Below are 15,211 nucleotides of genomic sequence, written 5' to 3' on the forward strand. Positions count from 1 at the left end.
TTTGCCTTGCTCTTCGCAACGCTCATTTGTACAACTCTAATTAGCTCAATGGAATTTCATGTGGCACTTTGTGAAAACATGACTGAAATAAAGCTGTCATCATAGTCCCTTTCACATCCCTTTCAAAGTTCATAAGAAGTCAGAGCAACCTCAGCATATAAACAGGTAATATTTGATTATAAAATCACTTTTTTTTCTTGGTGGCGCTTTCATACAGAGCAGTTCTTTTCTGCCGAATGCTTATACTGTTCTCCAAAAAAAAGGGGCCTTAATTCTGCCCTCCTCTCAGTACTTGTATTTGTTCTGCACCCCTCCTTCAGACTAACGAACTTCCACAGATTTTTACAAATTTAGACCACAACATCTAAGGACAACTGGAGTATCGGTGTTTTATATGTAATTTATAACGCTTTCACAGATATACTTTATTTCTAGAATACTTCTATGCATCTCAACCACCACATAAAGTGGCTCACAACTGGCAAGTTTCAAACAAATTAATTGATAGAAGTTTCAAAGGAAAAAGAGAATCTGTTCTGACTCGTACCATTGCTGTGAGGCCAAGAATGCACAGTGGCACTTCTCACTAGGGCTTCGTCCACTCTTCCACCGGTGGGGTTGTCCACGTACTGCCGGCCCTGCTCCAGCGCGTTGAAGCATTCCACCCAGGAGTCGTTGCTGTCAGCCTGCAGCCGGTCGTAGCTCCAGTTCATACACGGCAGCGTCTGGCGATTGTTGGAGGACATATAATCCAAGCAGCTGAGGGATGTAAAAGGCTGCGTGTGCTGATTCTGGAGGAGGAGGAGGAGGCTAATGGGAGGTTCCTGGGTCCTTCTAGCTCCCTCTCCCATTTGAGAGATCAAGTTGCTTTGACATATCATCAGTCGTCTTTCTGCAGCTTGGCCAATGTCTGAGGTCTTGCCAAAAATATCCAGCTCATCCTCGATGAAGAGCCCAGAGTTGTAACCTAATTTGCGGTTCATAATAGCGCTAAAGCCACAGGTGCAACGATACTGATCCTCATTAGATGAATCTGGGATGTATAATCCAACATCCGCACCTTTAATATTCATATTACAGGCGCATATACAACAACTATCGAAGTTACGGTCTTTGAAGATGTTCAACACAGAGTCTGAAAGAATCAAGGTGACATAGAGGCTGTGGGCTTCTGGGATGGGCTGAACAGTGGCCGGCTCCACAGAATTCAGTGGTCGTGTCGTAGAAGGGGTAGAAGCAGGTGAACCTTGATCTGTGCTGTCATATTTGACAGATCCTTGACCACTTGCCGTACCCCCACCTCGAGGCGTCCGTGGGGTCCGGGGGGTGCGAGGGGTAGGGACGGAGAAGCGGGGAGTTGCTGGTGACGGCAGAACTCCTGCTCCGCTGTTGCTGGCCGGAGCAGCACTGTTTAGCGTCACTGGTGTGTTCATCTGAGGAGTGTTCATCTGAAGATAGTCTTGGTCGGCCAAACTCCCAACACTAGGCACATTGCTGCAAGAAATATAGGAAATCAGAGTCAAATGCCATCACAAAGTGGTTGGTTGTGCAGACTAACTTTGTCAAAACTTATTTTAAATACAAGGAGATAGTGAGAACTGAAAGGATTCATGGTAACTGCAGTAAAATAAAGACACCTTCAGACATTCTGCTTGTAAACTTTTCCTCTGGGTGACCTGAGCTGGGTGAAGATGTCCCTGCTCATGGCAGGGGCGGGATGGATAAGCTGGGAAGGTCCCTTCAGCCTCAACTATTCTATGAGTCTGCAATATTTGTAACTCTTTTAGGGAAAATTGTAGTTGTTGTTTTAAACACAATTATCTGTAAAGAGATATACCTTAGTGGAAATAAAGAAAACATTTCTGAGACATAGAAATCTTAATTTTAGAATTATCAATTTGAACAGCTGTCAGAAGTCACGCATGTGGCACACCCACGATGTTGCCTCATGGTGGTAATGCAACTGGTAACAGTATTTCCGATACTATACATGCAAATCCTCATTTAGGATTACGCAGTCAACAGCACATGACACATTCTATTACAAACTCTTAGTCCAGTAACACTAATAATCATGGTTTTGGGTCATCTCCTGTCATGACTGGTTTTTATTACTGTTTTTTGTCATTTTCTGCTAAATTAAAGTGACAGAAGAACAGTTTGTACTTTCCCCATGAGATCTATCTTCTCTTTGGAATGACTTGCTATATCAAGAATCAGGTAATATGGGGCCAATCTTTTCTGTTTTCAAGTTGCTAGTAGTTGTTCACTTTTACTGAAATGTGTTTGTTACATATTAGGTCAAGCTCAGCGAGTCTCTTGATAAAGGAGGGGAAACGGCTTTTCTTCATGTTTGTTCTTACTGCACATTTTGTGTCATTTAAAAGGAGCACTATTCTAATTCTCACATATTGTTAGTGACTTGAAAAGGAAAATAGTGAAGACCTTATTCCTTAGACTCATATTAGGGTTACCCTGAATTGATGTATGTCCAACTCAAAGCAAGAGGAGGAAATCAAAAGAACAAAGGCTTGAAGGAGTTGTGGATGTGAAGCATACTGAATGCCTCAGCCTAATAAGAAAAGGTGACCTAGAAACCTCGATTGGCAATCACCACTCTGTCGGAAGCCTGCAGTAATAATCTTCACTCTAATTGGATTATATTGAAAATGAAAGGGTTTTTTCCCCCAACAAATACCTGAAATTAATAACCAGCTCAGGCCTGGTGAATCAGTTACTATTACGAAAAAACCTGGGAATTAAATTGCTCCCTAGGCACAATCAAAGGTTTACAATTTCTTTTTTGCAGTTCTTTTGAGAACACGGAAGGATCCTTTGGAGCTGGAAAAGGACTGAAGGATTTACAGCCTGATTTAAAGATACAGGCTACTTCCCGTAGAAATGAATGCAGTGCAGCTGGAGACCTCTGTACTACTATTATGCCTTTGAAGAGGTTTTATGAATTTAACGGTGCAAATTCTTGATAGCTTTCAAAATCTCTAGCAATGACTTTCTCCCATAGACATTGCTAATATCTGAGACCTGGGTAAGGAATACAAGCTTTCACGTTTAATAGTGATCTCTGCCTATAGGTCAGAGCATTCTCATGCTGAAGAGAGGCCTGGCATCTTTTCTGTTAGTATTTAGAAAGGGGAGGATAATGTACATCCCACCAGCTCCGTGAAATCACAAGAATTCAGAAGCATTAACGCGGGAACATGGAGGAGAGAGCTGTCACAGGCATTCATTTTATTCCCTAACACTTCGCATTTATGTTGAATTACAGTATCTTCCTGTATCAGAAATTACAATTAATTCAAGCCTCACATGTTCCTGTTCTTTTAAAAGCACTAAGAGCGTAGTGGACACATCCTCTAACACCATCAACTCCCAAAAGCTGTTTTTAATTCAAATGTTCCTACTCTCAGAACTTTTTTGATCCGAGACAATGACAAAAGGTTTAAAATACTTTATGGTTCTGGTGTGTACTAAAGCATTGTTAATACATGCAAAAATTTTAAGTAACGAGCTGTTTTAGGTATGGTCATGACAAACTAATTTCCTACAAGACCGTACTTACTTGTAGCCATCTCTAATGAAAGTGGCTGTAGGTGGCAAAGGAAGTTGTTCAATTTTAGGAGGAACAGCCCAAGAAGGCCTGAAAATGCAGGCATCAGGTACCTTCAGAGGTAGGAGGCACTGACTTGGCAGTATCTTCAGTGGAGCAAATACGGAGGAGCCCACAAAAGGTTGAAATGATGGAACTTTGTGCACGTATGAAAAATCCTGCAACATCCAAATGACATGGTTTACAACAATATAGTAAGGTTGCTCTTTGTATTTATTTATTGTTAATTAAAACCTATTGTACTGTTTGAACCCTCTACAACTCCATTTTTTTTCCCAAATTACGTATATTTACTCATTCTACAAAACATTCAAAAGCAGTTCCTTCAAGAAAACTCAGCTGAGGCTCCTTGTTACACTGAGATGCTACACAGCTTCAATGGCAGCAGATTTCACAATTAGATTGGACATAGCTTGTCTGAAATTAGTCTAAAAAGTGACTAGTGCACTATGAAATTTTCACACTACCTCACTTTAAGCACCTAATTTAGGCACTTAAAAGATTGTTCTTTGCAAGACTTCTGTGTGACAATGGAGAGGCTGAGGCACAGTGCGACTGAAGTGCCTTAAGTCAGCCTCTCTGCATAACCCCCAGGGTGGGGACGAATATAAGCCAAGTTATAACAACGGACACTTTACACATGCCAAATGGTAACTATATATAAGCAATATAGTAAACATAATATTAAGCATCAATGAAGTCCAGTCAAACTGGACTTTCATTAACTGTCATGTTTGTTTGCAGAGAATGATGACAAGAACTTCAGCCAGAGTTTCTAGAGCTACTCCAAGTTTCTTTCAGAAGAAAAGAGCTAATCCATTTGAGGCACTACTGCAAAGTAAAAATCATTATTAAAATAGTAACAGTAGTCTCTCTCAGACATTCGGTATTTAACATCTCATTAGATCTTTGCATTTTTTCCCTTGTACCTTGTAAAGCGTTGAGAGATGAGCAATGTGTGGATCACTATCTTCAGCTGCTGAATACTCAGCACAAGAAATCTACTTACATGTTCTCAAAATGATTAGCAATGGGTTTAGGTGCTTGTTTCCCCCACTGGTGTGTATGAGCAGGTGTGACACATTTAAAAGCAAGTAGATTGCGCTGTTGGAAATGTTACCAGGCAGAATTTAAATATGTATTTTAATACTCCTAAAATGGCTGGGAGGGAGATTAAAATATTTTCAGTATCAATGATGCCCTAAAATCTGCTCCCACTCAAAAACTTCCAGCTCAACAAATTCCAATACAGATTTTCTTTCTAGGCCCAAATTATCCTGGTCTTAAGCAAATTGTTTACTGCACCAACAGAAGACAAAAACCCAACAAACCACAAGGTCTGTGGCAAGGCTAAGTCTCATAAACCTTGTAAAAAACTTACTTCAGACTTCTATAATGATATAAAAATTGGCAGATACACGAACTATACAAGGTGAATGGACAACTGCACTTCAGTAAAGCATTTTCTCATCGTGGCTTCAAGTTGCCAAGTCAGGACAGAAGGAAGCAGAGCTCTTGCAGCACCGAAGTGGCCGTGCTGCCCATGCCTGCCCCACCGGGTGGTTCTCTGGCTTCAGGAGGGATCACTAACTCCCGGCCCCTCCTGCATAGTCTCTCTCAACAGAATTGTGTGTAAAAGCTCCGTACCAGCTCAGCCTCCTCACAGGTATCAGCATCAGCCGGGGAGCTGGTGACTCCTGGCTCTGACCAGACACATTTATCGTAACACAGAGACGTAACCCCCAAACACAAGCTCTCTTACTGCCCCCACGGACGAGGCCAAAACTGGATGCTTTCATGGAGAAAGTCACCCTGTGGCTTGCCTGTGCTTTCCTTCCTGTCTGCTTAAGCTTTACTATTACTGCCATGCAGGAAAATTAACTAGTTCAGAGCTGACTAAATCATTTATACCAAGATAAATGCATATATCAGTATTCTTATATTGATATATAGCCACTTCTCATCCATGCAACTGCAAGTGCTGCGTCTTTCCGTGTACAGCTCTCTCAGCAACACAGATGCTTAAAAATACACTTTCAGCTAATTCCAGCGTTCACAGGAGCACAACATGAGAGGAAAGGAGGTGGTGCTGGGGAGAGGAATGGCTGCTGAAATCTGCTCCGGCAGATTAAGGACGGGGTGGGCCTGAAGGAGAAGAATTAAGCTATAAAATCAAGTGTTGGAGACTACCAGGAAGACAGAGTTATAGTGTGTATCTCCCTTTTTATGGCCTATGTACAAATAAGCTTGCTGCAGAACAAGGTGATGTGTATTTCTACACAGAAATGTGCATTTTTAAATTAAAAAAAAACCCTCAGGCTACATGCATGGAAATATGATAACGATAACTTCTGACAAAAGTGACAAAAATTGGCCCAAAAAGTTAAGTAATGCAGAATACACACAAGCAGGCAGAATGGTTTTATCCTACCTCTTAACCTGTGCTAAAGATGGAACAATGAAATACAAATCAATGTACACTAGGTGCTTATGTTAAGTCCTTTTATGTGATGCTATGGAAAAATGGATACATCCCCATATGTAAAGTCGGGGAGGTGAGTACTGGTACCCAGCAGTAGAGTCCCCATTTTAAAATAGTTCTTTACTCAGATACACTATAGGACTCAATATAGAGTAACTATGTGACATTACCTGACCTGTGTTATACAGAAAGTCAGATAAGAATGGTCCCATCTGGCCTTAAAACTTGTGAAGTAACATCAGCTGAAGAAGAAACAGAGTAAGTTCAACCCCTGGGCTTTCTCAGAGATTTTCAACCCTAACCAAAAAAGGCAACATTTCAGAGAGAAAAAGGCAGCCTTTCCACATGCACCATTTTACCCTCGCTGCGTCCCCAGAGACTGGCAGCAAGGAGTGGCTACACATAAAAGGTGCTACAGGAAAACCATCTGAAGAAATAAATCATTTAACAGCTACTTAAGTCACAAGTACAATGTTCTTTCATATATGTACATTTTTTCTGTTAGGCATAGGGCACATTTCATGTATAATATTGTTCCCTCAGAACACCCAGAACCATTACAAACATAAAATTACCAAAAGAAAAATACCTACAGTTAAAATCAGGACAACAATTAAACAGCTCTTTTACTAGACAAGAATTTTCTTTCCAACTAAAGACTGATACGTACTTTATATGGATCCAGTTCACATTTGTTAAATAGTCTGCTACACAGACCACATGTGACTTGTTTATAAATATCAAAACACACACAGATGAGATTATAAAAATACCACATTTTTGGCATGTTACCTTAATTTCTTCAGGCTTAGGGCTACCTAATCCATCTTCCACCTCCATTTTAAACTCAGCAAGCTGTGTTGGAACCATGTTGACCATGGGACTTTCCATCATTCCCAAGGCGGTCACGGTCTCTGAACTTATCCCGTCTTTGTAACTCATTACAGGGGAGAAGGCCGGGTGTTGTTCTAAAGACGGTGGTGTTGGGAACATCCTTTGGAGATCTGCCACAGCTAAACATGAGAAAATAATACACTGTTAACCATTAAAATACAAATTCTCAATGAAATCCAATAAAACAGAAGAGACTGACTCAATCGTAGCTCTTATTTCATCAGTTAAAATCTACCAAAGATTCTACAAGTTGACTGGAGTTCTGACATCAGTATAAACCTAGAGGAAAGTTAACTCCAAGACGTTGCAAAAATTCCTAGGGATACTTTGCGAGCAGAAACAACAAACTGGTAGATACACAAATCCGATGTATAATTTTAACAGCAACAAAAAAATATTTCATAATAGAAGAGAGTAATTGACATGAATGCAACATTTGCCCCAGCAACTGTTACTAAGGAGATATGAAGTAGTTTCTTCCCTGTTTTAGAGCTGATACCAAGCCCTAAAATGGGATGATTTTAGAATTCGCATGCACTTAGCTGCATTTTTCCACTGACACAGTGACTGGAGTCTCTTTTGGTCCATGGCGACATCCCTCCTGAAGAGGAGACAGGCTACTGGTGCTAACACAAACACAGGCAATTTTGCTTAAGAATCAATCTGCCAGGCATCCAAAAGAGACACGTGTCAGAAGCCACAAAATCACAATTGTGCATTACATGACATTAAGCCAGGAAAATCAATCAAAACAATCAAAAACTCCCTGTAGAAATGTATTATGAGAAGGGTAAATTCCCACAGGTGTCCCCTCTAAAATACCTTTTCTGACAGACTAAGTGCCCAATTCCATTTCGATTCCTATACATACATTCAACCTGAGTCGATAGCACACAAACACATGTTTGTATTCAAAAACTTTTGCGGCCTAAAGATTATGGAAAATGCATAACTAAATACAGATGGATTTCTGACTGGAAGTCACTGTGTTGTGGAAATCCAAACTGGTGAAACATAGCACTGTTTCAGTTCCCTGCAGACACTGTTATGTCTTGACAGCTGGTGGCAAGGGGACAGCTACACATTCGAAGTGCAGTACATCTACTGAACTTATTTCATACAGCTCTATGGGATGTAATTTGCTCACAGTCAAGCTCCCTCCAGTTAGCAAAATTCTGCAGTGCAGATTCATAAAAAAGTTTAATTAGAAAAAATCCCCCAGCCCTACAGCAACAGGCTAACTATCATTATTCATTTTCATGTGTGTCATGCTTGGAAAAGCTTTGCATATTTTAAAAAGCTATGGATCAACTAAACCTGTCAAAATCCAGAGTCTGTATACTTCAGACTTGTACATTTGAGTAAATCAGCATGGCTTTTATGGGTCCATAAAACTCTGACTCATCTCCTTCAGACTGGTTTTTTCCTCTCCTCAATTTGTTCTCATTAGCAGCTAAAGTTAATGAGAAAGCATTAAAGAATGATTTGCAGAGATATTTGATTTCTGCTTATAGCAGACACAAAAATCAAACATTCTTCCTCCCACCACTAAGTAACTTGTAATTCATAGTCTGATTGGTTAGTATTATACCAAAAATTCTCACCTTCCTGCTCTCACACATACATATAACACAATTCTCTTTCATCTCAAGAGAAATGACACCCTGAAAGTGATTTGAAATAGCTTCGAAATGAAGATTTGCAACAAATCCCTCCCCTGCTTCCAATCTAAGACAATAATGTCAAAAGAGGAGCACATTAAAATGTATGTCTATATTACGATCCGCTGTTGTCATTAAAATCTGCTTACCTTCTTTTAATATTGGCATCTGGTAATTACAGAACAGAAGAAGCATCCTACCTCTTAGTCCTGAGAAAGTGATGCTATAAGTCTCCTACATAAATACAGCATGGTAGCTATAAGGAAATTTTAGCGGTCAACAAAGGGGTCAGCAGTTGTTGCTACTTACTTGGTGGGTAAGGTACTGCTGTCCTACCATCCTTCCCCATAGGGCGCTCCTCAGACCCTACGGCCGGCGTTTTTGATGACCGAAGAGCTGGTGATACAGCCTAAAAGAAGAATATACACATACCTCATTAAAAAATATACAAGATATTAGAATTCATAAGCTATTAAAAATTCTGAAAACTCTGAATGAGATTGCACAAGGAAGAAAAAAAGTGTACTTTGCTACTCTCCCTTCTGCCTCCCCCCAAAAGGAATCTGGATTTTCTTCTCTGTCAACGCTAAACCAAACAAATTTAAAAGTCTATACATCCCCCTATATCTGTAGATACATACATATAAACATATTTATCTATATACACACAAATTACATGGAAAATGTTATCGCAAACATCGAGCTTGGAATTAATGTGACTACTCAGACTACCCTAAGATAATAATGAGAATATGACTCAGAGTGAGAACGCCATGAACAGAGCAGAGGGGACAACTCAACACATAGAGGTTTCAAGGCAGGAAGAACATGAGGTCTATCCAGGCCAGCTTCACACAAAAAGCTCATTTTTAATTTTGACAGAACAGTCCTCCTGTAGATTTGCACAGTAACTGCGACATCTTCGGGGCAGTTGGTACAGAACCATAGAACAGGGAGAAGTGCTAACTAAGTAAATTGGTGTACTGAGGAGTATCGCCAAGAACCAGACATTAGACCTTTAAATACTACTATCTACTATCAGTCAGCTTAGCATCACCTTCCATATCATTATGGCGATATTAGACTAAGCTTAAAAATAGTAATTGTTCAACTCTTTGCCTTGCCATGTGGTTTTGTTTGGGTTTTTTTTTGTTGTTTTTTTTTTCTTCCTGGTGATCCATGTAAAACTGCTTTTCCTTTTTATTTCCTAATATTCAGCAATTATTCCTCTTTGCACTGAAATGAACTGCTTGCAGGAATAGAAAGAAACATGCCGCAGAGAATGACTGAAATTCAGTAAGGTTGAATTTATTTTTCTTTCGGCAGCTTCTCAGACCAGGTAAAAGAACAAATCACCAGTTAATGAAACCAGGATCTTTTCTGTAACTCCCAAACCAACACAAAATGCTGAGAGAAGCTAAGGACACAAAACTACACGTAAAGCCTTTATAAAGCAACTACATTGCTTCACCTGTGGAAGTATTTGTACAGCCTGTCTACGCAATGACCAAGTCAGCAAGTCAGTTGTATACAGGTTCCCTCATGACTGAAAAAGTGTCTGACACCACAAGGTTGGATGTTACTTAAATGATCTCCTAATACTCCTGAATTACATACAGTGGTGATCTCTCTCTCTCAGAGGAATCCCCTGAAAGGATACCTCTCTTTGCTACTAATTCTGAGTTAAATCCAAGCCTGCCTACCCCAAAACTCTCCTGTCTATTAGGGATAATTGCTCCCCACTAGGACTCCATCCTCCTCCTCCTCCTTGTTTTTCAAGTCTACAGAACACTCATTCCTACAAAGACTTACACCAAGCTCATCTTCATCTGAATTATCAAAGATGTTATCTAGATCATGAAGTGATGGAGCCAGATCTGTCACCTGGGTGAGGCTACCGGAGCCTGCTCGGCCTGCAGCATTGTCTTGCCGGGTATCTAGCAAAAACAAAGGGGAAAGACATTAAAAATGGGAGCACACTTAAGAAACACAGAAACTCTTTTTTCCAGTTTTACTTTTCACTCTAAACAGGGGATAAGCACGAATCACTGAGGCCCCTTTTCAATGATGTAGCCTTGCAGTCATTTTTTAATCGAGCACCAAAGGTCAATCAGGAAAGAATGAGAGCAGCTACTGTTCAACTTTAATATACTAAAAAAAAAATCATGTTGTTATAACAAGGACAAGCAGAATCAAGTTCTTTCCATCTCAGGAGCTGTCCATAGCTCTCATGTTACAGTAAAACGTTCAGTATCTGGCTGTTCCTTTCACGTTTTATTGTATAGCTTTGAGTATTTTTGCTTTGCAGAGCAAATTAAAGAGGTTTTACTCACCATTCTTAGGAGCAGAACTGAAAATAGACATGGCATCTTTTCCATCAGGTACTGGTGTAGAATGACCCGTTGTGGGGATTTCCTTGGTACCAATTCCATCTTCTGACTATATAAAAATACAGATATTAATTTAAGCTATGTAAGAACAACTGCTTTCCTACTTCAAGCCAAACTCAGGGCTCTGGTTTCAATGTTTTGAGAAGCTGTTTATCCACATATCAGAAAAAAACATGAAGTAACATTGTGTATGATTTACAAAGGATTCCATAAATGACGGTTAACTTTGATAGCTAGCATATATAATTAGCAACCTCAATTTCTCCATCACAGGGAAGGTGATGACCAAAGAATGGTGATCACATTGTTTTCTTTCACATATGGAAGAACACCTCTAAGGAAATGTCCAACCAACACAGCGCCCCTGGCACAAACCCTCTCAGCAGAAGGCTATGCTGATTTTGCCCAAGGGAAGAAACATGAACTTGCGCTGGAAAGCTCTGAGCGTTGCAGGGAGGTGATATGTCAAGCTCAAGCAAGAAAAAAAGAAAAGCCCAGCAAATTCTTTCATCTCTACAAGTAAATATAAGGCTCAAAATATTGTATTTCTTAGCTTAAATCTGGACCCTGCTGCTGGTCAAGCTGAATATATCTAAACAGGAAGAACTCCTTGCACCAGCAGTGTTTCATATACAAACAGGTTTAGAGGGATGGGAGCAAATACCAGCTCAAAAATACTACAGTGAAATGAGGTTTTTCTTCTTGTGAGCTGGTGCAGGAATGAAATACTAAGTCTCTCTGATTTTGATCTGTGGAACAGGCTTCCTGAGAGCTGTGTCTTCCTGAGAGCTGTAGAGCTGTAGAGCAATACGGACATTAATGCTAAAGATTCTGGATGGACACATTACCTTGTTCTTTTTCAAAGGATCTTTCTCAGCCCCAAGTTTGCATTTTTTATTGCCAGTGAAGCTGTACTTGATATCACCATCTTCAAAAGTGTAAGGATCACTGGCATCTCCCAAGCCTTCTCCAGTTGCTTGGATTAGAGGCAAGGAGTCAAGGTAGTTCAGTGTCTGCACCGGTTTCTGCTCTCTCAAAATTTTAAACCGTTTATTAGGTTGTGCTAAGAGCCTGAAAGTAAAAATAGACAAGCACATAAAACCATCATGAAACCAACCAAACGCTCCTTTTATAGCAAAGAAAAGTAAGAGCTCTTAAGACCTGTACCTGTCCCACACAAGTACAGCCCATGTCTCCATCCCCCTTGATCTATGAAATATGCTTTTTCCTCAAATAAAGGATGCATTTGCCTACATTTAGTATTAAACATCTTACTGTATTAAGAACTTCTACTTTGGTACAATGAAAAAATAATTAATTTTGTCACACATAAATAAAAACACTTTGAAGTACACATAACCTTTTCAGCCTAGCAAACTCCATTGTCATCACCCAAATAATAACTCGAAAATTCTTCCTCAATAATTTTAGCTTATACATTTACATTAACTACTCTCTTTGGTACATTTTTGCTATGCATTGTCAGAATGCCAAAGTAATTTTTAGGCTGGCATAAAATTAATTCAAATTCTCATGCTAGAGCTATAAATAAATAAATGTATATATTTGCATAAAAGAAAATCCATGTTTTTAAAAATGAAGAAAGAGCTAAAAATTCCTTAAAATGTAGGTAGTTCATGTTCCTCACTGAGGAAGATGATGCTGTATGTTATGACCATAATTCTTTTAAAGTAACATTTATAAGAAATTATTCTGTGCACAGACCAGAGAGACTGTTACGGCTTTCACAGTCAAGTTAACGGTAAAGCTTCTATCCATTTCAAAGATCTGACGGTGGGCTTACAAAAGAGCAGTATTATTTCATAATATAGTATCAGCTGCTCCTTACAGAAAGCACGGTACAGCGCAATTTTAAACCCAGAGAACTGGACAAACCACAATGAAGTGCCTCCACAGTGCCATAAATAGGATTTCAGTCAAAACCAAGCATTTATGGAGCTGGGAGGTCACATAACTATACATAGATTTTCTTTTTTAAAATGATCAAAAGACAAAAGCTTAATAAACCTCTTACATTTGCTCAAATTACCATGATACAGGTTACAGAGATTTATCAGTTCTTAATGTCCAACAGAAAGCCAGGTATGAAAAAATAAAGTGTACTAAATGAGCACATTTCTATTGAAATATTTAACGTTATCTCCAGCACACATCATCTTCAATGTTACAGTGAAGCCTTCTACTTGCTTCAGTTTCAACTGAAAGCAGAGTTTGGTCATGCTTATAATTGAATAAAACCACCACTCAGATCCATTTGCACTCTTACCTTTTCAGTGCGCTGCTGTCCGAGGTTATTTCCATCTTGGCGTCGTATCTCTCACACGGAAGAGCTGGTGGCCTGAACTCCAGATCGTCACTTAAGGGGACGCTGTAGGCCCTCCAGATATCCCGTGACTCGCTGTTGTGAGTGATCCCGCAGTACAAGGCTGTCTCGCTGACTTCTGCCATCAGAGGTAACCTCTGGCCAACAAGGACTGTCCTCTCGTCCAGGCTGGGCAGGGGCTGCAGCTCCAGCCCGCTGCCGTAGAGCGCTGGGGTCACCGCTACGGAAGGCAGGTCCAGGTTCTCTCCTTCCTGACCTCTCGGCTGGGGGCTCAGGGTGGGAGGCAGAGGGGACGTAGGGGAACGGGGTGAATCCATAGGATTCATATTCATTTGTTTGCTTGGATTTCTAGCAGGTATAGATAGAGGCTTCTCGTATTTTCTGGAATTCGGGACTTCTAAAGAGGGCTCCATTCCTGCTAAGCCCAGTTTCTGTCCTGACGTGTCCTGCTCCATGCACAGCTCTTCAGTTACAGAGGGCCGATGGTGAAATGGCATCAGAGGCCTTTTTTGCAGTTTATCTCCTTTTTCCTGCCTCTCTGTTGTTTTGTGCTTTGAAGAGGCGGGAGGTGGCAATGATGAAGACGACGATGTTCCCACGCTGAATCCCGGCTGATTTATTGTCGGGGGACGGCTGGAGCCAGCAGCACAACGCTGTTTGAAAACCTTGTGCCTGAAAGCAGAGACAGAAACAAGTCACTGCATGGTTTATGCATTATCTGATCTAATGGGGGGAAGGAAAAAGCAACACCCAAAGAACTGCATTGAGAAATCTTATGTCTATTCCTGATCTTTTAACAGATTCTGGAATGGTCACGTATTCTGGGCCAGGTCGCTCAAGCCAACTCAGCTACAGTCTCTCTGACCTATAAAATGGATAATGACAGTCTCCAGAAAATAGCGTTCAAAGGAAAGATTTAATGTTTATATGAGCTTAGTACTGCTCAGATGGAAGGTACTGTAACAAAAAAAATGTAAGCTACTGTTGTTTTCTTTACCCTGAAGAAAGTTTTTCAAATAAAATGACTGGAGCTACGCCATTACTCTAGCACACTCTTGAGCATCTGTTACAAAAGATACAGCTCTGAACTGGTTTAGTTATGTTCACAGATGCAATACATGGCAGGATGCTTCCACGGCATTTTCCTCCTCCATATCAGGTGACGAAAAGCAAGTACCACTCTAGCAGAAAACAAAACCAACTAGCAACGGATGAAGAAAGAATGAATATTATAAAATATTAAAAAAACCGTAATAACATACAAACTTATTACTGGCTTCATTTTTTAATACGGCTTTTTTCAATTTGTATGTAAGATCTTCGACACTAGGAAGCACAGGACTTAATTTCAGTATTTCAGGTAGTGGCGAACATTATTTTCATCATACAGCTGATGGTCCCCAGGGATGCTACAACAGGCCCGTCTAACTGTCCATATTTTTATTGGCCATTTTTGTTGTTTGGGATTTTTTGTTTAGTTGTTTGTTTGTTGTTTTTTGTGTGTGTGTTGTTTTTTTTTTAAGCTAAGCACAAATTCAATTGTTGTGCTTAATATTTACATCTGTTTCAAGCTAAGTACCTTTCCAAAATAAATTACCCCGTCTCTATATTGTTTATAAACCATAATATCTATGACAGCAACAAAACATAATACGCTTCTTACAAAGATAAACTCCATTACTGCAAGTAAAGTAGAGATTGAAGAAAACCAGTTTTGCTTTTATGACTTAGCTATGAAAACATCGAAGTTTTATAGTACACAGTGGCTGTCAAATAGTACAAATACAACTTCTTGTACTTGCTACATCTTCC

General features: G+C 40.0%; 1 protein-coding gene across 1 annotated transcript in view; it reads right to left on the minus strand.

Moving 5' to 3' along the window:
* The window catches only part of MED13L (mediator complex subunit 13L), a 188,498-nt gene that overhangs the window by 25,634 nt on the left and 147,653 nt on the right, over nt 1-15,211 (minus strand). Inside the window, exons 10-17 of the mRNA XM_080355133.1 lie at nt 13,343-14,071; nt 11,904-12,126; nt 10,999-11,104; nt 10,478-10,602; nt 8,975-9,074; nt 6,903-7,123; nt 3,581-3,786; nt 548-1,494 (exon numbers count right to left, since the gene is read on the minus strand). Of these exons, the coding sequence (XP_080211259.1) occupies nt 548-1,494; nt 3,581-3,786; nt 6,903-7,123; nt 8,975-9,074; nt 10,478-10,602; nt 10,999-11,104; nt 11,904-12,126; nt 13,343-14,071 (2,657 nt within the window). The remainder of the gene's footprint in view (nt 1-547; nt 1,495-3,580; nt 3,787-6,902; nt 7,124-8,974; nt 9,075-10,477; nt 10,603-10,998; nt 11,105-11,903; nt 12,127-13,342; nt 14,072-15,211) is intronic.

This window comes from Nesoenas mayeri (assembly GCF_963082525.1).
Source record: "Nesoenas mayeri genome assembly, chromosome: 17".
In the NCBI taxonomy this organism is placed as follows: Eukaryota; Metazoa; Chordata; class Aves; order Columbiformes; family Columbidae; genus Nesoenas; species Nesoenas mayeri.